The sequence below is a fragment of the Vulpes lagopus genome, chromosome 10 (assembly GCF_018345385.1).
Source record: "Vulpes lagopus strain Blue_001 chromosome 10, ASM1834538v1, whole genome shotgun sequence".
In the NCBI taxonomy this organism is placed as follows: Eukaryota; Metazoa; Chordata; class Mammalia; order Carnivora; family Canidae; genus Vulpes; species Vulpes lagopus.
This window is the reverse complement of record NC_054833.1, coordinates 54,899,343-54,924,142: the sequence shown is the minus strand read 5'-3', so window position 1 is coordinate 54,924,142 and position 24,800 is coordinate 54,899,343. Positions and strand designations below refer to the sequence as shown.

The following is a 24,800-nucleotide window of genomic DNA, read 5'->3' as shown; positions in this document are numbered from 1 at the left end:
ATAGCTCCAAAGGAAGCATGAATATTGGATGCTCCTTTTTAGGTAACACGAGCCATAGTATTACAAGGCCCTGCATTCCTGGGTAGAATGGGCTCCTATGATTAGGCCTGTCCCTCCGCTGACACGCTTTGGCTCATTACATTGCTGCCTTCCCAGGAGAGGAGTTACTGAAGGGCAAACAGTCTTGGCTTTTTAAAATTTGATTTGGCTTGTTCTCTATTTTTATTTGTATTTTTTATTTTATTTTATTTTTTAAAATTTTTATTTATTTATGTATGATAGTCACAGAGAGAGAGGCAGAGACACAGGCAGAGGGAGAAGCAGGCTCCATGCACCGGGAGCCCGATGTGGGATTCGATCCCGGGTCTCCAGGATCGCACCCTGGGCCAAAGTCAGGCGCTAAACTGCTACGCCACCCAGGGACCCCCCCGTTCTCTATTTTTTAAAACAGTTTCCATCTTTATTTTTCACCATAGAATCACAAATCTGGAACTCTAAATGTGTATGTAAATAAGTTCAATACATCATATGAACAAGTATTTACTTTTTATCCTGATATTCCTTTCCAAAGTTTCATATTTACCTTGTGTTCCTTTTTCAGCAATCTAATAAAATAATCATTTTCAGATTTAAAAAACACACAGTTTAAGTATTATTATTATTTTTCTATAAGGAATCAGGGGGTGAGCCTTTAGAAAAAAATATATTAGTATTTTTTTTTCCTGATGATACTAATTGAATATACTTCTGTGTTCTGAATTCTCTTTTGTGATGAGTGTAGGGGACATTGTTTTTGAAGTTAATTTTAATAATAAGCTTAGATTTACTTTGTATTTAATATTTCTGTGTTTCTTATAGGGACTTATATGCATTTATATGACAAAACAAAAACCGTTTGGAAAAATTTGTTAGGATAATTAGTTATTTGGGATAAATTTGCCACTATAGTCAACCCTCTGTGTCATTTCTCAAGTATTCTAGATTTAGAGTAGGCCCTTGTAGTTGAGGCTGTGATTGGATAGCACATGTCTATAAAACCTTCTCATGTGATGTATGTGAAATTAGATTTCTTAATAGATACAAACTGGGTTTCTGAGAAGTCTTCTCTGAGGAAAAAAAATGACTAGGCATGATGAGTAAAATGTATTTTGACTGAGAGATGTAGCTCATCTCATTAACTCCTCTAGAGATTTTCTGAGGTTGTCGCTCTCAACTGGAGGCTTCCCCACAATCAGGTTCTGTAGTTGCTCACTCCCTTAGTGGTCCTCAGTAAATCTTTTGTGTTCATAGTTATTCCTTTGTTTGTCTTACAAAGATGCTCTAACTTCTCATATTTCTGTTGAACTACTGAAGTGCAGTATTGTCTGGGAGAGGAAATAGCTAATGATCTACCATTGACCTTGTTGGGGGGAGTTTGTTTAGTACATCAGTGAGATGTTCCTGTGACCTAAGTCCTTGTGGATAGGGAAGAAGGTGGCCCTGGGGCCCCTGTGTCCTGGATGGCCTGTCCTGTGATTTACACCCATTGTCCTGATGTAATTATTAGTAGCTTTCCTTTTACTCTCCAGAGTGTCTTGGCCTGGGTGATAATTTCTGTGATTTTTCTAATATTGTGGGCGGGACCCAACAGTAATGCAGAGCTATAAGGCTGTTAGAAACCACAGAGAAGGTGTGAGTGAAAAGTATCCAAAAAGGAGATGGGAGAGGTGATCAATTTAAAATTTACAGTATTATACATTTTTCTTGATTCAAATTTCACAAATTTTATCTTGTGAGACATTCATTGAATGTTTTTTTATTGTTTGTAGACAGTTCAGTGTCAAATTAGTTTTCTTAAACCACATAGAATTTCTGAGATTATTTTCTTTCCCAACATTGAGTATATATTGAGAAAATGCAAATTAATTGGATCTTAATGTGGAGAACACAAAATTTTAAAGATAAATCACATAGGGAAAGTTCTTTTTTCAAATAAGCACTAAATAAATAATAGTAACACTTAAGTGGTCATATTGTGTTGTACATATGTTGCTATTTAAGAATTAATATAGGTAAAGCAGTTAAACCCGACTCACTGAATTTTCAAATCAACCCTGCCTAGTACATGTGTTACCATTTTTATAGATAAGGACATTGAAACATAGAAGGGTGAAGTCATTTGTCTCTGTCTCTAAATTCATCATTGTTTATATTTTTAGTCAAGAATTTTTCAGTGGCCAAGCACAGTACACTTAAGAAGAAAAAAAGAAACTTGTGCTTTTAAGTAACTGAGGTACTGAAAACACTGAGACCAGCAATAGGATTCAAATGATGTGACCAGGACAGTGTTGTCTTAACCCATCTTAAGAGATGGATTCATTATCAGATAGATTCTGTCCACCTGTGTTAAGGATGGCCATTGGTGGTTCCAGGCTTACTATTATCAGAGTTCATGCTCAAAGATTTGAGATGTGTCTGCACTGCCCTCCCCCTGGCCCCCGACAGTATTTGTATCATTTCCCCAAAAGAATTCTATTAGTTAGCCTGGGTCATGTGCTCATTCGAGTGATGATCCCATCAGAGATATGTGGAGTCAGTGCACAGGATGGGCAGAGGTACCTTTTCACACTAATGATCTCTTCTTGTCCTCCCCTACTCTTGTGACTTGCTCTAATTCCTACCAATCCTGGTTCAGAAGTATTAAGCAGCACATCTGCAAGTCATTGTATGTCTCTTTAATTTTACATTCAGCTAATTATCCAGCATATCTTGTCAAGTCTGTATCTCAGAAGTCTCATGAATTTATACTGCTCTAAGCACGCCCACTGCCAGTGGATTCATTTCTGCTACAGAGAGAGGCACTGGGATAAATACAGAATCACACAGTTGGTCCTTTGCCCCAGTATCACTTCCTTTACTGCAGTGGGAGTGCTCTTTCTAACATATTAACCTGATATATTTTGGTGACTTTCCATTTTTGAAATATAAAAATTCCAGAAGGACCTTGACTGCTACTCCTGTATCATATGCATCAGCTTTGCCTCTACTTTTTTGCTTCTCTGATGCCAGATTGTCCCTTTCTCCATCCTGCTGTTGTCTTGGCCTCACGTGCTTTTCACCTCTTTCCCAGGCTAAGTCCAATTTATCTTTCTTGATTTGGTTTGACATGAACTGCTTTCTAGAAGCTTCTGACTCCACCTGTGCTCCATCCATAGAATCTTGTGTGCTCTTTATAGAATTTGCAGTTTTTGCTTCTTTCTTGAATGTGAAGTCATTGAGGGTAAGCGTGTCTTTCTAATTTCTGTATCCCTCATATTGTCTTACTTGTAGTTATTCAACATATGGTAGATGAATGAATTCATGAATGAATGAAAGCTTGACATTTTTGGATCTATTATAATTTGTTACATGTAGAATTTAACTACATTTAATATTGGGTCACAGAATTAAGAATATCTAAAATCACCTTAGAGATTTTGTCTAAGTCTCTCTGGAGGGGTATAAATAACATGAATATAAACTTGTAAGTACTCTTTGAAATTCTAAAGCTTATTTTTGGTCCTACTGAAATACTATCTTTTTTTTTTTTTTTTTAACTGCATCAGATCATCGGTTTGAAGTCTTGGGTAAGAACTTTTAAAAAAAATTTAATTGTTTTTGTGGTTGGACAAAATCTCATAGCCTTGTGAAATGTTTGCTCCAGAATATTAGTATAAAATTAGATCTCAGAGTCTGGCACATTACACAAGGAATGCGTACAAGTCTTCTTAATGACCACCTCATTTCTAGGAGAGGCGCATTTCTATGACGGAGCAGTAAGTGAAAATAGCTTGAAAGAGATGCTGGGTGGGGATGGATCATCTGGCAGTGTGCCACCATGGGAGCTGTGGTGAGCCCAAGTGGTCCATTCCAGGTGCAAGCAAAAAATGGGTGTGTGATTTGGAGGGAATTTTAAAACAATAACAAAGCTGGTTTGCAGTCAGTAACTCTTTATTGCCACTACTTGTGGGCACTTTTCAATAGTGTTGCTGATAAAATGCTATTTGTCCTTAGGGCAGGTCCCTACCCTCCGCCTCATTGGTGTGTCCCTGAAATAGCCTCTGTTTTCTTATGAGACCCACCTTTAAATCTTCATTCTCCTGCACTTCCTGGGTTTTCTCACCCCTGTAGCACAGCTGTATTACATCTTTCAAATAAGTGTGAACATTTGAGAAAAATTAGGCTAGTTGTCATTTAAATCTGATTTACTGGATTATTATCATTATTATGCTTATAATAGTAAACTTTAAAATTTACCAAATATATTTATTTATATATTTATCTATACATTTTTATTAATCATATCTCTATAATTGTCTTCCTTTCACCTGCTAAGTGATATTGTGTGTTTAGTGCATTTTCACTGGTTTTTGACTTTCTATTTGTTTCATGGTCTCCAGTAATGAGTTTAGTTCCTACTTCATTAGATCTTCATCTACAAGCTACCTCATTTCTCTTCCAGGATGCTCCTTGTATAATATTAGCTATTTACTGCTTTGTAAGAATTAATCTCTGAATTAGCTATTTACTATTTTTTAAGAATCTATATAAGCAATTATATTGATAATTATTTGAGCAATACTTTTATGAGTTCCTACTTCTCTTCTGAGGTCTTTATGGTTTATTCAACCAAAGAATATATAAAGTTTGGAATAATTTGATTTGTGTTTTTTAAAAGCCAAAAGACAGAGGTGAATGACGTCAGATTTGACTAGAGCTCTTCCTCCCTGTATCCCTGAGTTACTGTGTAGTAAATAGGACTAGTCTCACTTTACTGTATTTGAATTTAGTTTTCTAATATGAATTTCTGGTAGCTATGGAATGTACTAATGCAGTGAGAAATTGCACGTTTACTCCCTCCTTGTGTTTCTGTGTTGACGTTCTCCAAAACCTGAGAGAAAACTCATTCAGTAACTGATTCATCATTTTTAGGAAATTATTTCCATTTGTTGAAAGCTTATAATTTTTTTCTTTTTTGGAACTAGAGTCAAGTATGCCCATTCCTTATAGACCCTTCTTCTCAAGCTACAGAGTGGTTAAAGACACATTTGAAGGACTCTCGTTTGGAAGTGATTAACCAGCAGGTTTGTACTACTTACAGTTTAGATGCGAGCTAGTAGTAGCATGTTATGGTGGACACAGTTCTGGGTCTGTATTCAGAGGACACACGCAGGCCTATGACTCACCTGGCATGGGACCTGGGGAAGGAAGGTAACTTTTAGCTTTAGTTTTCTTATTTGTACGAAAGGGATGAGGATATTTGATTGCTCTTGTGTGCCAGGCATTAATCCAAGCCCTGGGAATTTACTGGTGAGTAAAGTAGTCACATTTCCTGTCCTCGTGGTGATGTGAGACTGGTAGATTAGAGCATTTACACTAAATTATGACTAAGAACATAAGAATAGGGCCCTAGAAAAGTAAGAGTTCCTAGCTCCATTGGAGAAAGCCTCCTGGCCTTGTAGACTACATGTGGTTTCTCTCAGTGCCTCTTACAACTTCTCATTCCTGTCCCTCACCAACCAGCATTTCCAGTGTGTCCCAAGAATAGACATATTAGTTTGAGAAATGTAGTCATAGTCTTTTTTTTTTTTTTTGAGGAAGGCATAGTGTATGATTCATTTTCATAGCTATCTTCAGGTGCTTGAGCAATTACCTCTTTTAGATGTATTTCATTTTTAAAATAGGGGTAATTACCTTATTTGTGGCTGTTAAGAATAGCTATAAATTAGATAATACATACAATAATGACACTTATGTTTGCAAGATTTTTAATAATTATTATTCCAAGTATTTAATTTTTATAACCACATTTGTAGGCTTGAAGTGATGTTTAAAATTCTCTTTCTAGCAAGGAAGTCTTAAAGTTCTTGCCTGGTTACAGAATTTTATCCAGAAGTTCTTTCCACAGTGATTAGACCTATCACACCAAGGAAAGTTGGCTAGAATTCATCACTTGTCTTTCCTCTTTCATTCAGTGTTTGATTTTGGACATAACCAGAGTGTTCTTATTAATACTTGGGTGATTAACTTATGTGAGGAATTTGAAAATTCATTTCTGCATCAATTTGAAATATGATATCATAGTAAAAGATTGAAAAGAGCTATTTTACTATTGTGAAAATCTTTATTTTTTGTGTCTCTTTAAATTATTTATGAAATCTATTTGATAATTTATTCAACTAAAATGATTCATCACCAAGTACTTATAACTAGAAAAGCAATCATGAATGATTTGAATTATTAACATACATATTAAATTTTAAAATATTCATGTTATTCCTATTAATATCTTCCTTCATTATCTGTAAGGACCTTTATAGATATTGAGGTAATAAAAGAATTAATATGTACTCTTTTTTACTCTTCTCAGGATAGTAACTTTATTACAGCTCTTGAGTTGGCAGTACGTTTTGGGAAAACCCTTATTATACAGGAGGTGGATGGTGTAGAACCTGTTCTTTATCCATTATTGAGACGAGATCTGGTTGCTCAAGGTAAATATTTGACAGTTTCTAGAAAGTAACTATTTTTAAAATTTCCAAAGTAATTATCTTCATAACTAACGTTGACCTTTTTTGTCTTGCCACTGAATCTAATGATATCGAAACTTTTCTGGTTGAATGGTGGGAATGCCGTCATGGTCTAACAGGAATAACAAAGAAATGAGTTCTTAAAGTGCCTTCAGAGAGGTGACATTGTGTCAGGGTCTTCGAGACTGCTCCCAGGTTGTTATGTGTGACTAGGAAGGAAGACATAGGACTGGGAATAGTCACACTCGTGGCTCAGATGTTTTGCAGGGACAAGATAGAAAGCCAAGTCAGCAAAGAGAAGAAGCACATGGCCTGAAGTTAGGAGTCAAGAAACAAGGTGCAAGCTTCTGAGTCTCTTGCATTGGGATCCCACAGGATGTGCTTGCTCCTCCCAGGACCAGGTTGTGACAACACATGTTGAAATGTCATGTATCAAGGAAGCTTATTGGAAACTCAGTCCCACCGTGTTTACTGAGGGCTGCTTATGTAAGCACATTCTGCCTAGCATGAGACAAAATTCCAGACTCCCTGAACAAAAGCAGGTGCTCAGTATAAACCACATTGTTTGTACAAATATTTTAAGCACAGTGAGCCACTCTTATATGAGAACCCTCCCCACATCCAAATTTCCAGGAGCCTGTTGCCAGCAGACCTTCTTAAGGAGAGAGTCTCAGTAGTGCCATGTTTCCTCCTTTCTGCACAGGTGCCTGACCCAGCCCTTGACGATTAGAAAATAATGCTCTTCAACTCAAGACCATGTCACGTGGTTATATGTATAAACACGCATATGGCATATGTTTATGCCACATACATCGGTAGCTCTACAAGACTTAGCTAACACTGCAAGCTTTAAATAGAAATTGGAGTTATTGCAGCAAACCAGGAACAGTGCAAAAAATGCATTCATTGATAACTTGTCATTTCACAAAATAAATGAGTGTGCTTAGCTTGGCAGTGGTTTCTGTGTTTTGAGGAAAGCTTTAGTGGTGGGACTTCGGCCTTTGTCGTCCGGAGTAACCTTCCAGAGTTGGGCCTCTGATCTAAGTCACATCTGCTCAGCTAGTTCTTTGCTGTGCTTTCATAACACCCAGTGCACATCACCAGTGCCCACTTTCATGCCCATCTCCCATCTGACCTCCCCCACCTGCCTCCATCAACCCTCAGTTCTCTATTGTCAAGAGTCTTTTAGGGTTTGTTTCCCTCTCTTTTCCCCCTCCCATATGTTCATCTGTATTCTTTCTTAAATTCCACATATGAGCAAAATCATAGTTTTTTCTCTGACTGCCTTAAGTCATTTAGCATTATACTATCTAGTTCTGTCCATGTCATTGCAAATGGCAAGATTTCACCCTTTCTGATGTCTGAGTAGTAGTCCATTGTAGATATATTTGCCACATTTTCTTTATCCATCTATCTGTTGATAGACATCTAGATTCTTTCTATAGTTTGGCTACTGTGGACATTGCTGCTATAAACATTAGGGTTCAGATGCCCCTTCAAGTCAGTATTTTTGTATTCTTTGGGTAAATATCTAGTAGTACAATTACTGGGTTGTAGGGTAGCTCAATTTTCAACTTCTTGAAGAGCCTCCATACGGTCTTCCAGAGTGGCCCCACCAGTTTCCATTCCTACCAACAGTGTATGAGGGTTCCCCTTTCTCCCCTTCTGCACCAACACCTGTTGTTTCCTATATTGTTAAATTTAGCCATTCTGACAGCTGTGAGGTGAAATCTCATTGTATTTTTTATTTGTATTTCTCTGATGATGAGTGATGTTGAGCATCTGTTCATGTGTCTATTGGCTATCTGTAGGTTTTCTTTGGAAAAATGTCTGTTCACGTCTTCTGACCATTTCTTAACTGGATTAGTTGTTTTCTTGGGCTATGCTATTTTAAAGGGGAAGTGGAAATTAAGCTTGAGGGCCCTCTGATTTTCTACCTTTAGTCTATGTTTGACCTGTGAGGCCTCATTAAATATGAGCCTCCATCAGCTGTGATTGGTATCAGGTTTTAGCAGTCTTTGGGGCACTGTCTGAGAATGAGTGTTGACAAGGTCCCTTGGAAGTTGGATCTGGTGCCAAGTTGTACATTTTCCATCTTGATTGGTTCACATTATGAGTCACTATTTCAGATGATTGTGCAGGGCTCCTTGGATTAATTTATTTTAGAATTAGGAAAAGAGAGTTAATCTCTGCCCTTACCTTATTCTTCCTGCCTTTCCCCCAGCATTGGACATATTCATATCACAGTAGTTGAAGTCTTTTACCTTCTTTGAGTATACTTCAGTCTCTCCCCTTCCAGAGTGCTGAGTTGCTCGTGAATTGCCATTTTGTCATCATGCATTTCCTGGGGGCAGAGAACGGCTGTCCTAGAACCACATCGAGCAGTCTGTGTCCAGTCTCATTTATGTACCCGCATCCTTCATCTGAGCAATATGAACTGCCTTTCTTCACACTGAGGTCCAAGTAGGTATGGAGAACAGGGTTAGAACAGGCTCTTTTCCCCCCCGCCCCCCCCACATTTATGCTGTCCAGCAATCTCCTCACCTGTGTTCTGATCGAAAGGAAGGACTAGGCATGCATGGGTCTTCATGTTCTCATTGTTTTGTACTTCGTAATTCATGTGTACAGTCACTCAACCCATGCAGGAGGTGCAGTGGGCAGTTGGTGAGTAATTGAAGGCAGGGATCAACTAGCTACTTAGAAGTTGTTGGGGGAGAAGCTAGTATAGTTGATAGATAGTTAACTTTCACTAACAACATCATTGATCATTCTGGTCCTTTATGGTACATTTCCATGTTGGGCTCAAGTATGGATCAGGAATGACAGTAGATATGAAGGTTGGATATTCCGATTGGCTTTTTAGCCCAGATGCTTCCTTTTAAGCATGGTTGCTTCATCCGGATTTATGTGTGTGTAAGATAGAAATTAAGTTTGTGCTTCATTGTTGCTTCTGTTTCTAGTGTGTGGTTTTCCACATGGGTGTGTCTGTGGTAGCTGAGTTGCATCTGAATGGGCCAAGGCCTGAATACAGCCAGACCAGTGTTTCTTTAACGGGAGAGATTTTGTCCCCCTGGGGACATTTTTGGTCATCACAGTTTGGGAGGTCTATGCTAAGGCCATCTTAAAATGCACAGGGCATCTCCTCACAACCAGTAATTTTCTAGCACAAATTGCCAGTAGTCCTAAGGTTGAAGAGCTGTAAGCTAGCTCCACTAATTCTGACCCATAAGTCTCTGTACTGATGCACTTCAGTAAGTCTCACCAGCAAGTGCTTTATTGTCAAGAACACTACCTGATGTCAGCATATTGTATGGAATACTCAATGCTATGAATTGCCAGAAATTTTACCAATGAATAGTGGATGGCTGTAGCATTCCTTTGGATTTTCTGTGTAATTCTGTGTAGCTGAAGGATAGAGGGGTCAAAGGCAATGATTGATTTATAATTGTTTAGATTCCATCCAAGGTTGCCCTTGGCAATCCTGCAAGAGTGGCCACACGTTTATTGACCAAATGAATAAGCAGTAGTAAAAATTCCAGGTATGGAATAATATGCTTCTTCTGAAGGGCCAAGAAAGTAACCATTATTCTCTTTCTTTGTGTACAGTGACTGTAAAGACAGCAGTTTATTCTTAATGGGCTGTGGATGTCTCCTTTGGGCATTGTCAGTTTGGTTATTTGGTTGGCAGAGTTTTGTTTTTGAACTCACATCTTATCTTTATCATTCATCTTGAGTGGTACTCTATACCATGTGGGCAGTTGTGTCAGCGGAGACCATTACCAAAGTTATCCATATAATGGAGTGTTTGGACCTCTGTAGCAGTTCCTGTGGTACTTGGATTTATCTAGATCAGATGATAATATATCTTTGAAGAGTTTGGACCTGTAAAGGTATATGACATACAATGTTTGTATCTATTACAAATGTTAACCAAACCAAACAATATTCTCAACCCTGATCCAGGTTCAGAACCAAGACAATAAACATGTAAGTTCAGACTTTCCCTGGAAAGAGAGTAAAAGATAAATCTTGTGCTTGTGCCCAATCATTCCATCTCTATGGTTCTCTAAAGTACACTAAAGATTTTGTATCTGGAGGAGAAAATGTTGAAGTTAAGCTTCAGTGTTAACTCTATATGTTAACTCCAATGTACATCAAGACCAGTGTAGGGCTTTATAGTTCTGCATCTGGAACTTCCTGATAGTAGAATGTGGGACTTATAGCCAAGTGTCCTTTGTAGATGGTGAACCATTTACTTTGAAATTAAAAAAAAAAAAAATCAAAATAATACCTGCATGGTTTACAAAATCAAATAGTACAGAATGGCAGTAATGTGATGTCCCCTGCCCCCATGACTAGTCCTGTTCACCAGAGAAAACCAGTTATTTTTCAGTTTTAACATTTTAATGAAATGTGTGTGTGCAGTTTATGAATTTTTACAAACCAAATACGCTTGTATAAGCACCCAGGTCCTCATCTGCGCTCTGCAGCCCTCTTGTTTACCTCTCGAGGGTAACCACATTTCTGACTTCAGCATAGAGAGGTTTTGCTTATGTCTGTACATTGCATACACAAGCAAGAATGAAGCAGTTCGGGACTCTTGTGGGCTGGCCTGGCTCTCACAGCCCGGCAGTATTCTCCTGTTGAGTGTGAATCATTTCACAGTATCAGCATCACATAGGCCATTCTGTGACCATATTCCTGTCTCAGCCCCAAAGCAACAATACGTCCCATATCACACAAATAACCAGACATCTTCCTGCCCCACTTATTTGAGGGACTTCTGCTTTACTTTTTTTGTTTTTTACCAGTTATCACGGTATCCCCCTCCACTTCTCTTCCCTCCTAAATGTTACTAAGATACCAGTCAGAGGATTGTCTGCATCCGTTCCCCAGCAAAGTTGCTTGCACTCACCTACTGTAAGCCCCATCCTGTGACAGGTAACTGTCTACCTGCCATGGCACAGTTTCTCGGGGGAATCTGTCTTTAATTTCAAACTGCTAGTGAACAGGATTTGTTTGTGTTCTACAATTTGTGTGTGTGTCAACTGGGCTAAAGTTACATATTTTTTAAGTGTATTTTTTCATTTCATCCAAATTGTCAAATGTACTGGTATATTTTTTATATAATGTTCTCATAACGTTTTAATTTTGGTTGAATTTGTAATGATGTCTCCCTTTTTCTTGATGTTGATAATTGTCCTTTTTTATTTCCTTGATCCATCTTCAATAAGGGTTTATCAGTTTTCAAAATACCAACTTTTAACTTTGTTGATTTCCTTAATTTTTTCATTTTAATTTTTTTTGTTTCAAGTTTTTATTTAAATTCTAGTTAGTTAACAAACAGTATAATATTGGTTTTAGCAGAATTCAGTGATTCATCACAGCCAGTGCTCATCACAAATGCCCTCCTTAATGTATCTTTCTTATATTTTTAAACTGGTTTTTGCTTTTTATTATTTAATTCCTATTATTTGTCCTTAGATTTCCTTTGCTATTCTTTTTTCTAGATTTTTGAGATGGAAATTCAAGATGCTGATATTTCATCTTTTTTTTTTTTTTTAATATTTATGTCCGTAAATTTCCCTCTCATCCCTTCTCCAGCTTCATACCATGGGTTCTGATTTCTTCTTTGATTCACTGAATTACTGAGCTCTGTTGTTTTTATTTAATTTCCAGGTACTTGGGAGACTTCCTAGTTCCATTTCTGTGATTGATTTTCAGTATAACTCATTGTGGCCAGAGAACTTATTCTGAAGTATACCGTTATTTGAATCCTGTTGAAGCTTTCTCTATAATTGGACAGTTCATTAATTTTTCCATGTACTTGAAAATTGTGAAATTTGCTCTTGTTTAATTTTTTCTAAAGCCAGTTATGTCAGGTTTGTTAAATGTAGTGTTGTTTTCTGTGTCTTTACTCTTTTTTGTTTTGTTTTTCCATTTATTGAGAGAATTTCTTAAAAGTTCTATGATTTTTGAATTTTTTTTAGTTCTTTTTTTTTTTTAAGATTTTGTTTATTTATTCATGAGAAACATACACAGAGAGAGAGAGGCAGAAACACAGGCAGAGGGAGAAGCAGGCTCCATGCAGGAAGCCCAACCCGGGACTTGATCCCAGGTCTCTAGGATCATGCCCTGGGCTGAAGGCAGGCGCTAAACCGTTGAGCCACCCAGGGATCCCTTTTTAATCTTAGTTCTTGGTTTAAATATTTTGAAGCTGTTTTGGGATGCATACATGTTTGAAAATTGATTACCTTCCTGTTTGGGTTATTTTCTTTATGAAATGTCCTCTCTTTTCTCCAGAAATATAGCAAATTTCAGAGTCTGATATCAGAATGATTACCATCCTTTGAGGGGCTAGTGTTTGCATGATCATGCTTTTTATTCTTTTACTTTGAATTTTCTGTTGGTCTTGTTTCTCAAGGATACCTCTCTTCAGTTTATCAGTTGGTTTTCATGCTCATCCACCATGTAATCTTAGTATTTTTTCATGTAACTTAATGCCGCTAACTGGTTCATATGATACCTAGTACAGTTTTGTAATTAACCTGATTTTTTTAATGGTCACCCTACACATAACAGTAGATATCTTTGACTTATTATTTTACTACAAATAAATACTTTGCCACCTTTCCCTGCCTGCCTTTGCATTATTGTTGTGATACATTGTCATGGTCACATGATACTATAATTACTGTTTTTAAAATCTGTATTTATACAGATTAATCCTTTCTAATGTTCTCAGATTCTCCCATAATTCTCATCTACATCTAGGTTAGTTTTCTTTTTTAAAATTTTAATTCCTGTTTAGTTCACAGGCAGTGTTCTGTTAGCGTTGAGTGTGTGATGCTGTGACTCAGCACTTGTGTGCACTGCTCAGTGCTCATCGTGGCAAGTGCTCTTCATCCCCATCCACGTTACTTTTTTTCTGTCTGAAGCATTTCTGAAACAAACTTCTTAATCTTATTTTTGAAGGAAAATTTTTTTTCTGCCTGACATGGAATTTTGGGTCGGTATTTATTTTCTTTAGCACTTTAAAGTTTTTATTCCTTCATCTTCTAGCTTCTACCTTCATCTTTTGAGAAATCACCTGCTGTTTTTATTGTTGCTCTTTTATAAGTGATGTGTCATTTTTCTCTAGTTCCTTGTCATTGGTTTTCAGTGGTGTGATTATGAGGTCCTTAGGTTTGGTTTTCTTTAGACTTACCCTGCTTATGTTTTCTTGAGCCATTCCAGTTGATGTAGAAGTATTTCCTTGGACTTTTAAATTTGTGTTTTTCTGATAATGATGTGATTCAGCATTGTTTGATATTATTTTTAGGGCATTTGTATATCCTTTCTCATAAAGTGCTTATTGAATTATTTTCATATTAACTTAAAAGGTTTTAAGGAAAATTTAAAAATCTATTCTGAGGTTCTTAAAAATTATAATATTTTTCTTAACCTTTGAAAATAATCTTTGAAAGTATGTATTTCGTACTTAAAATTTTAATTATTGGCAATTTGAAATTATAAGTTGTGGATATAATTGCTGGTTCATTTCTCTGTTATATAATGGATGTCATGTTTAAAAATTTTTTTTGAATATACTCCTTTTTGAGGCAGAACTTCTTTTATTAGTTTAACTTCTCAAATCCCTGATATCCAGCAGTCTGAATAAATCCTTTTCAAGTTAATAATGGGCATCTTTGCAATTACTCATATATTGATAATCCTAGGTTTTCACCAGCTCACTGTCTTTAGTACATCTTTTTTTTTTTTTTTAATATTTTATTTATTTGACAGAGAGTGAGTGAACATGAGCAGGGGAGCAGAGGGAAAGAGGGAAACAGACTCCACACTGAGCAGGGAGACTGGTATGGGGCATGATCCCAGGACCCTGAAATTATGGCCTGAGCCAAAGGCAGCTGCTTACTGACTGAGCCACCCAAGCTTGCTTTTAAGTAGTACATCTCAAAAACTAGTACAATGAACACTTAAAAAAAAAAAAAAAAGATATATTTATTTATTTGAGAGAAGGAGGGTGGGGGAGAGAGAGAGAGTGAGCACGTGCAAGCGAGTGAGTGCTCCATCCTAGGATCCTGAGATCATGAACTGAGCGGAAGGCAGATATTTCACTGACTGAGCCACCCAGATGCCCACAATATACACTTTTTAATGGATGAATTCTGTAGAGAATAGCATATAATTGAGTTATTTTTTTGTCATCTATAATTAGTCACTTCAGAACAATTTGGAATGAAACATAATTAGCATGAAAACCATACTGCATATATGTATATATTTGTTTGATGTTTCAGTATCCTGAGATCGTCTTAATAGTGGTTAGCCCTGTTTGTATATGTGCTGATTAATAGGACATTCTGGTTAATAGTCTCTTGGGTAGCCAACTGTTGCTATTCTGTACTTTTCTGAAAACCCTATGCTACCAACTATTTAGAAATACTGGGAATATAAATTATATTCTTTAATGACATGAAGCAAAAGACAGAATATTGAGACCAACTAATTATGTCATTTTAAACAAACAGGACCACGTTATGTGGTACAAATAGGTGACAAAATTATTGACTACAATGAAGAATTCCGCCTTTTTTTGTCAACAAGAAACCCTAATCCCTTCATCCCACCAGATGCAGCCTCCATCATTACAGAGGTTAACTTCACTACAACAAGAAGTGGGTTGCGAGGACAGGTATGTATGGACAATAATAAGTGACCTCAGAAATTTTCTGTAGCTTTGTGTACTCATTAGATATATATTTTAAAAATATTTCATTTATTTATATATGAGAGATATAGAGACAGAGACAGAGATATAGACAGAAGGAGAATCAGGATCCCTGCAGGGAGCCCGATGTGGGACTCAATCGCAGGACCCCAGGATCACGACCTGAGCCAAAGGCAGATGCTCAACCACTGAGCCACTCAGGTGCCCTCATTAGGTATTTTGAATTGGAATCTACTATGTGGAAGTGACTGGCATTTAAACTTTTGAAAATATCTTGAAAATATATTTGCATTCAGGTTTACTTTATCATTTGTGTTAGACTTACACATTTGTTGTTAACATCAGAACCCTGCTTCCCCTAGTGTCACGTTGTTTTATGGTCTATTTCTGTTATGGGTGATAGAGTTTGTGAGAGAGAAGAATTCTATATTAAGATCAGCTACTTTTTCTGTTTTAATTGTGAAAACTGAAGTTTAAATGTGAAAATTGCATTTAATTGACCTGTTCAGCTGGTTGAGGGAGGGTGTTCGATTCCCCATCTGACATTTTTTTCCCCACCAATACATACACTTTTTTGAATTTTCATATTGTCTATGATGTATTACAATTTAGAACATTATATGAATCTCAAAATGATTTTTTATATCTAGGCTTTTACTTATATAGTTCTTCATTTATTTTCCTTTTAAAGAAAGCTATCATGCCTGTTGACTTTAAGTCATTCTATTTTTACTCCCCTAACAATTGTAGGCTTTTCCTCTTTTCATTTAATATGATAGCATGTATACTTGTTACAATTTTTACTTATTTAAAAAAATTTCCTTTAAAATATTTTTTCTTGCAATAACATATAACTTACAGCATATATTTTTATGGATAGTATCTTTTGACTTACTTGATGATACTTCTTATAAATTAAACTGTGAAGGGATTACTCAGCGCATGGCCCAGAATTAATTGACGAAGTTGCTCATTCTGTCTAAAAGCTTTCCATCCCCACACTGTTTAGATTCGTAGTAAGAACCCTATGCAGATGCTTGTCCAGCAGATTAGCATTCCATGTTTAATGACTTGCCAGTGTTGTCCTCTAAAGTTTCAAAATGAAGAATCTAATGTAGCATTTTATTTATTTATTTTTTTTAATGTAGCATTTTAAAAATAGCTTTATTAAGATTCAGTTCATCCACTTAAAGTGTGCAATTCACTGGTAGACTTGCAAGGTCTCATGGTAACTCTGTTTACCATTTGGAAGGACAGAGTTTTCTTTCCCATCAACAGCATGTGAGGCTTTCACTTTCCCCCATCTCGCCCACACATGTTGTTAGTTGACTTTTTAATTGTCCCCATCCTAGTGGGGGCGAAGATGTATCTCCTTGAGATTTTGAGGATATAGTATTTCAAGTAAGATTTCTCTTTATTTCTTTATATGAAATACTATATGAAATACTAGCCACTGAAAAAAACGAGTTTCCATAGTTTTTATATATTTAATTTTAGAACTAAATATTGTATATTGATATGTTAAGTAATGCAATTTCTTTAATATTTTATTGATTAGTTTAACTATTTTGCCCCTTTTTTTGTCAGAAATAATTGTGTAGTGTCTCATGTTTAACTAGAAAGAATCAAATAAGATACATAATATAATAATTGTAATATTTGATCAAACACAAGGCCTATTTCTGGGGAGTTTGTTTTGTTTGAACTTTACTGCCAGAATAACTTTGACTTAAAAAATTTTTTTTTTTAGCTTTTGGCTTTAACTATTCAGCATGAGAAACCTGACTTAGAGGAGCAAAAAACAAAACTGTTACAGCAGGAAGAAGATAAGAAAATACAGTTAGCCAAGCTTGAGGAATCTCTTTTAGAGGTAAAATTTAGTTATTCAGGATGCTTTTTTATGTTACATTTTAAAAGTGAATTAACAGTTTTTAAAAATTTAACAGTACCTTCCACATGTTTTTGGTTGTGTCAAAGACATGTCAATATATATCTTAAAGTCAGAATTCAAAGAGAAAAAAGCAGATGTCTCAGAATACAAGATCATTACTAACTTCTTAAGTAATGGTATTTAATGTCTAAGACAAATGATTTTTCAGTAATACTGCTTTTATACTGCATTATTTCACTAATATGTGCTCAGAATTTCAAGTAGTATTAAAATATAAAATGAAATTATGACTTAATTGGTAACTTTAAGTTTTTATTTTTATTAGATTGATAAAATTAATACATATGCAGTGCTTTGATGAAATAGTATATAATAATTTTCTATATAATTCTAATATAAGATAATGAAATTCTTTTAAAGTAATAAGTTTTTATAAACATCTCAGTAATGAGAGCTAATGTAGTCTTCTTTTAATTGGTTATTTTAACATGTATGATAATGTTCACATTATTTTATTAATTTTTGCTGCAGACACTTGCCACATCCCAAGGGAATATTTTGGAAAATAAGGATTTGATTGAATCTTTGAATCAGACGAAAGCAAGCAGTGCACTTATTCAGGAGTCACTTAAAGAATCTTACAAACTCCAGATTTCCCTCGATCAAGTAATTATTTCCTTTTTTGTGGTCTTCTATCATGTTCTCTTAAGCTGTTATGTTAATATTAAACAGTGTAGAATTGAGACTTCAGGGGAATGACAGAAAACAAGAAAGCTCCTGAGAAACACCAGAGCTGTGGGTCTGATTGATCCTGCTGTAGAGAGGGCACTGGGATGCGCAGCGCATCAGGAATATGGCCGGCTGGCCTCTGCTGACTTGTAAAGTTCTGGAGCTACAGTTCTGTACTGAAGTTGAGAGTGTTAAAAATGAGTGTTATGAGCATCTGTGCCATTCCTAGAATGCTTTAAAATTAAAACATGTTAAATATATTAAGTAAGAATTGTAAGTATCTTCTCCATTAAAAATACTTTTCTTCCCTTAAAATGCTATGGCTTAAAATGATTTTTGCCTTTCTTTTGATAATTCCTTTTGCAAAATTCTCACCCAAGTTGAAAATGATACATATTTTCATTGCCTACATCCTAGTGATTGTACCTTGCTTGAAGACAAACAGACGCCCAGACAGATTAGTGTTCCTCTGAATTTCCAGGCTGCAGCCTGACCAGGGTACTTACTGAAATCCTTTCATTCTTTGCCAGTCATCTCAGTGACCTGTTCATGTTTTCCTTTCAATATTTTTCAGCCCTTGCCCAAATTGTCCACTTACATGTTATCACTTTCTCACTTGGGAAAGTGTTCTGTTGAAACCAGAATATGAGCAGATTAATGGACCGCTTCTCATCCATCACCTGGTTGTCTCTGCCAGGGATGAGCTTGGCAGGTGTGGTTATCTGTTATTTTCTTTTTCACTGCACAGGATGAACTTCCTAGCCTTCTCCTTCTGAGCAGGCATCATTGAGTCACACACGTAATGTTACCAGCATCATGTTTGTGATCCTCGCACTTGGATCAGAATGACTCTCAGAGTCCCGTTCAAAACCTGAGGCCACTTACCTGTAGGATCCCTTCTTTACTCATCCTTTACACCCATCACAGCAGAAGGCCTGTGCCACTGGCTTATTCTGTGCCAGTGTTGAACAATGCCAGGTGCTTCCTTACTTGATGTGGAAGTTACAGTCTCTGGTCCCCCGCATGCTAGACTCAAGATTGTCATTCCCTCCTCCGCAGGGGTGCCATGCCCTTGCATTACCCGAAGTGGCTCTCTCTTGAAATATAAAATTGTGTCATTTGCACTTGCTCATGATGGTCCACCTGTGAACAACTCTTACTTCTGTAATCTGGGGGGTAGAGAATTATTTAAATACATCACCCTCAGGTTTATAAGAGTAAGAAAAACTAGATGATATTATCCCTCTTAGTTACACAGTTCTAGGATTGGTTGTCTTCACCTATTGTGTGTACTTAGAAGTGATAAGAGCACAACACTGGGAGTGGACTGGTCTGTAGGGGGCAGTAACACGCTAGCACTCAAGTGTTTTTCCCACAGGAGCGGGACGCTTATCTGCCACTGGCTGAGAGCGCCAGTAAGATGTACTTCATTATCTCCGACTTGTCCAAAATTAATAACATGTACCGCTTCAGTTTGGCTGCATTTCTCCGACTTTTCCAGCGCGCTCTGCAAAACAAACAGGTATGCTCTCCATTACCCTGTGGCTAGGACTGAAGAACACAGATCACTTGACTAAGTACTTATTTATAGTAATAACTTCCAGAGAAAACTGGTTTAGAATCATATTTCAGAAGACCACATGTAACAATCTAAAGTTCAATTTGTCAACATATAGCATAACACCCAGTGCTCATCCCATCAAATGCTCCCCTCAGTGCCCGTCACCCAGTCACCACACCCCCTACCCACCTCCCTTTCCACCACCCCTTGTTCATTTCCCAGAGTTAGGAGTCTCTCATGCTCTGTCACCCTCACTGATATTTCCGACTCATTTTCTCTCCTTTACCCTTTATTCCCTTTCACTATTTTTTTTTTATATTCCCCAAATGAATGAGACCATATAATGTTTGTCCTTCTCCAATTGACTTATTTCACTCAGCATAATACCCTCCAGTTCCATCCACATTGAAGCAAATGGTGGGTATTTGTTGTTTCTAATGGCTGAGTAATATTCCATCGTATACATAGATCACATCTTCTTTATCCCTTCATCTTTCGATGGACACTGAGGCTCCTTCCACAGTTTGGCTATTGTAGACATTGCTGCTATAAACATTGGGATGCAGGTATCCTGCCATTTCACTGCATCTGTATCTTTGGAGTAAATCCCCAGCAGTGCAATTGCTGGGTCGTAGGGAAGTTCTATTTTTAACTCTTTGAGGCACCTCCACTCAGTTTTCCAGAGTGGCTGCACCAGTTCACATTCCCACCAACAATGCCAGAGGGTTCCCCTTTCTCCACACCCTCTCCAACATTTGTTGTTTCCTGTCTTGTTAATTTTCCCCATTCTCACTGGTATGAGGTGGTATCTCATTGTGGTTTTGATTTGTATTTCCCACTTGATGGCCAGTGATGCGGAGCATTTCCTCATGTGTTTCTTGGCCATGTCTATGTCTTCTTTGCTGAAATGTCTGTTCATGTCTTTTCCCCATTTCATGATTGGATTGTTTGTTTCTTTGCTGTTGAGTTTCATAAGTTCTTTACAGATCTTGGATACTAGCCCTTTATCTGATAGGTCATTTGGAAACATCTTCTCCCATCCTGTAGGTTGTCTTTTAGTTTTGTTGACTGTTTCTTTTGCTGGGCAGATTTTTATCTTGATGAAGTCCCAATTATTCATTTTTGCTTTTGTTTCCCTTGCCTTCATAGATGTATCTTGCAAGAAGTTGCTGTGACCAAGTTCAAAAAGGCTGTTGCCTGTGTTCTCCTCTAGGATTTTGATGGAATCTTGTCTCACATTTAGATCTTTTATCCATTTTGAGTGTATCTTTGTGTATGGTGTAAGAGAATGGTCTAGTTTCGTTCTTCTTCACGTGGCTGTCCAATTTTACCAGCACCATTTATTGAAGAGAGTGTCTTTCTTCCAGTGGATAGTCTTTCCTGCTTTGTCGAATATTACTTGACCATAGAGTTGAGGGCCCATTTCTGGATTCTCTATTCTGTTCCATTGATCTATGTGTCTGTTTCTGTGCCAGTACCACACTGTCTTGGTGATCACAGCTTTGTAGTACAAGCTGAAATCTGGCATTGTGATGCCCCCGGCTGGTTTTCTTTTTCAATATTCCCCTGGCTCTTTGGGGTCTTTTCTGATTCCACACAAATCTTAAGATGACCTGTTCCAACTCTCTGAAGAAAGTCCATGGTATTTTGATAGGGATTGCATTAAATGTGTAACTTGCCCTGGGTAGCATTGACATTTTCACATTATTAATTCTGCTAATCCATGAGCATGGAATAGTTTTCCATCCCTTTGTGTCTTCCTCAATTTCTTTCAGAAGTGTTCTGTAGTTTTTAGGGTATAGATCCTCCTTTACCTGTTTGGTTAGGTTTATTCCTAGGTATCTTTGCTTTTGGGTGCAATTGTAAATGGGATTGACTCCTTAATTTCTGTTTCTTCAGTCTCATTGTTAGTGTATAGAACTGCCACTGACTTCTGGGCATTGATTTTGTATCCTGCCACTCTGCCGAATTGCTGTATGAGTTCTGGCAATCTTGGGGTGGAGTCTTTGGGGTTTTCTATGTACAGTATCATGTCATCTGCAAAGAGAGAGAGTTTGACTTCTTCTTTGCCAATTTGAATGCCTTTTATTTATTTTTGTTGCCTAGTTGCTGAGGCTAGGACTTCTAGTAGTATGTTGAATAGCAGTGGTGAGAGTGGACACCCCTGTCTTGTTCCTGATCATAGGGGAAAGGCTCCCAGTGTTTCGCCATTGAGAAGGATATTTGCTGTGGGCTTTTCGTAGATGGCTTTTAAGATGCTGTGGAATGTTGCCTCTATCCCTACACTCTGAAGAGTTTTGATCAGGAATGGATGCTGTATTTTGTCAAATACTTTCTCTGCATCTATTGAGAGGATCATATGGTTCTTGTTTTTTTCTCTTGTTAATATGATCTATCACGTTGATTGCTTTATGAGTGTTGAACCAGCCTTGCATCCCAGGGCTAAATCCGACTTGGTCATGGTGAATAATCTTCTTAATGTACTGTTGGATCCTATTGGCTAGTATCTTGTTGAGAATTTTTGCATCTGTGTTCCTCAGGGATATTGGTCTTTAATTCTCCTTTTTGGTGGGGTCTTTGTCTGGTTTTGGAATTAAGGTGATGCTGGCCTCATAGAACGAGTTTGGAAGTATTCCATCCCTTTCTGTCTTTCGGGACAGATTAGTAGAATAGGTATTGTTTCTTCTTTAAACATTTGGTAGAATTGCCCTGGGAAGCCATCTGGCCTTGGACTTTTGTGTCTTGGGAGGTTTTTGATGACTGATTTAATTTCCTGCCTCGTTATTGGCCTGTTCAGGTTTTCTATTTCTTCCTGTTCCAGTTTTGGTAGTTTGTGGTTTTCCGGAAATGTGTCCATTTCTTCTGGATTGCCTAATTTATTGGCGTATAGCTGCTCATAATATGTTTTTAAAATCACTTGTATTTCCTTGGTATTGGTTGTGATCTCTCCTTTTTCATTCGTGATTTTATTAGTCTTTTTTTTTTTTTTAATAAGGCTGGCTAATGGTTTATTTATCTTAATTCTTTCAAAGAACCAGCTCCTGGTTTTGTTGATCTGTTCTACAGTTCTTCTGGTTTCTATTTCATTGAGTTCTGCTCCCATCTTTATTACCTCTTTCTCTGCTGGGTGTAGGTTTTATTTGCTGTTCTTTCTCCAGTTCCTTTAGGTGCAAGGTTAGCTTGTGTATTTGAGTTCTTTTCCAGGTTTTTGAGGGATGCTTGTATTGTGATGTATTTCCCTCTCAAGACTGCTTTTGCTGTATCCCAAAGACTTTGAACAGTTGTATTTTCATTCTCATTAGTTTCCATGAATCTTTTAAATTCTTCTCTAATTTCCTGGTTGACCCTTTCATCTTTTAGCAAGATGCTCTTTAACCTCCACATGTTTTAATTTCTTCCAAATTTCTTCTTGTGAATGTGTCAAGTTTCACAGCATTATGGTCTGAAAATATGAGGAGACAATCCCAATCTTTGGTATCGGTTAAGACCTGATTTGTGACCCAGTATGTGGTCTATTTTGGAGAAAGTCCCATGTGCGCTTGAGAAGAATGTGTATTCAGTTGCGTTTGGGTGTAAAGTTCTGTAGATATCTGAAATCCATCTGGTCCAGTGTATCGTTTAAAGCTCTTGTTTCTTTGGAGATGTTGTGCTTAGAGGATCTGTCATTTGCAGAAAGCACCGTGCTGAAGTCTCCCAGTATAAGTGTATTATTATCTAACTATGTCTTTACTTTGGTTGTTAATTGATTGATATACTTGGCAGCTCCCACATTAGGGGCATAAATATTCATGATTGTTAGGTCCTCTTGTTGGATAGATCCTTTAAGTATGATATAGTGTCCCTCTTCATCTCTTACTACACTCTTTGGGATAAACTTTAATTCATTGGGTATGAGGATGGCTACCCCTGCTTTCCTTTAAGGGTCATTTGAATGGTAAATGGTTCTCCAGCCTTTCATTTTTAGGCTGTAGGTGTCCTTAGGTCTAAAATGAGTCTCTTGTAGAGAGCAAATCGATGGGTCTTGCTTTTTTATCCAGTCTGAAACCCTGCACCTTTTGATGGGGTCATTAGGCTCATTCACGTTCAGAGTTACTACTGTAAGATATGAATTTAGTGACATCATGTACCTATTCAACCCCTGTTTTTGTGGATTATTTCTTTGGGTTTCCCCTTTCTTTTACCAAGTCCCCCTTAATATTTCTTGCAGAGCTGGTTTGGTGGCCCTATATTCTTTAAGTTTCTGCCTATCTTGGAAGCTTTTTATGTCTCCTTTTTTTCTGAGTGAGAGCCTTGCTGGATAGAGTATTCTTGGCTTCATGTTCTTTCCATTTAGGCCCCTGAGTATATCCTGCCAGCCCTTTCTGGCCTGCCAGGTCTCTGTGGAGAGCTCTGCTCTTAATCTAATATTTCTCCCCATATAAGTTAGGGATCTTTTGTCTCTTGCTGCTTTAAGGATTTTCTCTTTATCTTTGGAATTTGCAAGTATTAAAGGTTGAGTCGTTGAACGTTTTTTATTGATTTTAGGGGGGATCTCTGTATCTCCTGCATCTGAATGCCTGTTTCCCGTCCCAAGTTAGGGAAATTCTCAGCTATGATATGTTCAGATATGCTTTCTGGTCCTCTGTCCCTCTGGATCCCCAATTAAACATAGATTTTTCCTTCTGATGCTGTCATTTATTTCCCTTAACCTTTCCTCATGGTCTTTTGTTTTTCTCTTTTTTCCTCAGCTTCCCTCCTTGCCATCAACTTGTCTTCTATGTCGCTCACTGTTTCTTCCACCTCATTAACCCTCATCATTAGGACCTCCAGTTTGGATTGCATCTCAGTTAATTGATTTTTAATTTCGTCCTGATTCGATCTAAATTCTGCAGTCATGAAGTTTCTTGAATCCTTTATGCTTTTTTCCAGAGCCACCTATAGCTTTATAAGTGTTCTTCTAAATTGGGTTTCTGATATTGAATTGTAATCCAAATTCTGTAACTCTGTAGTAGAGAATACTGCTTCTGATTCTTTCTTTTGTGGTGAGTTATTCTTTCTAGTCATTTTGCTCAGTGCAGAGTGGCTAAAAATGAGTTGTACTTGTTCATAGCGCAAACTCTTCTCTCTATAGCATTCCAGCTGTTCTCTCATTAAATGTCAGGTTGAATTCATAGGTTTTCAGGACATTTTAAAGGTATCTAGGTAAGTTGGTGGGGACAGGTGACTTGGGGACTCTACTCATCTGCCTTCTTGCCCCGCCCCCTCACTTAAACTGTATCTAAAGAAACTCGCTCTTTAATTGTATTTTATGTTCTTAAACTATCCCACTGTGACAGTCTTCTTAATGGAAATGATTTAAAT

General features: G+C 37.2%; 1 protein-coding gene across 12 annotated transcripts in view; it reads left to right on the top strand.

Annotated features, from left to right (window-relative positions):
- Window positions 1-24,800, top strand: part of DYNC2H1 (dynein cytoplasmic 2 heavy chain 1) — a 344,376-nt gene that overhangs the window by 137,831 nt on the left and 181,745 nt on the right. For 9 of the 12 annotated variants that reach the window (XM_041770022.1, XM_041770021.1, XM_041770024.1 and 6 more), the window contains 7 exons: window positions 3,585-3,605; window positions 5,004-5,102; window positions 6,389-6,512; window positions 15,080-15,243; window positions 17,030-17,149; window positions 17,702-17,836; window positions 19,278-19,421. In XM_041770022.1, coding sequence (XP_041625956.1) covers window positions 3,585-3,605; window positions 5,004-5,102; window positions 6,389-6,512; window positions 15,080-15,243; window positions 17,030-17,149; window positions 17,702-17,836; window positions 19,278-19,421 — 807 coding nt within the window. The remainder of the gene's footprint in view (window positions 1-3,584; window positions 3,606-5,003; window positions 5,103-6,388; window positions 6,513-15,079; window positions 15,244-17,029; window positions 17,150-17,701; window positions 17,837-19,277; window positions 19,422-24,800) is intronic. The other 3 variants (XM_041770019.1, XM_041770018.1, XM_041770020.1) reach the window with 2 other exon arrangements.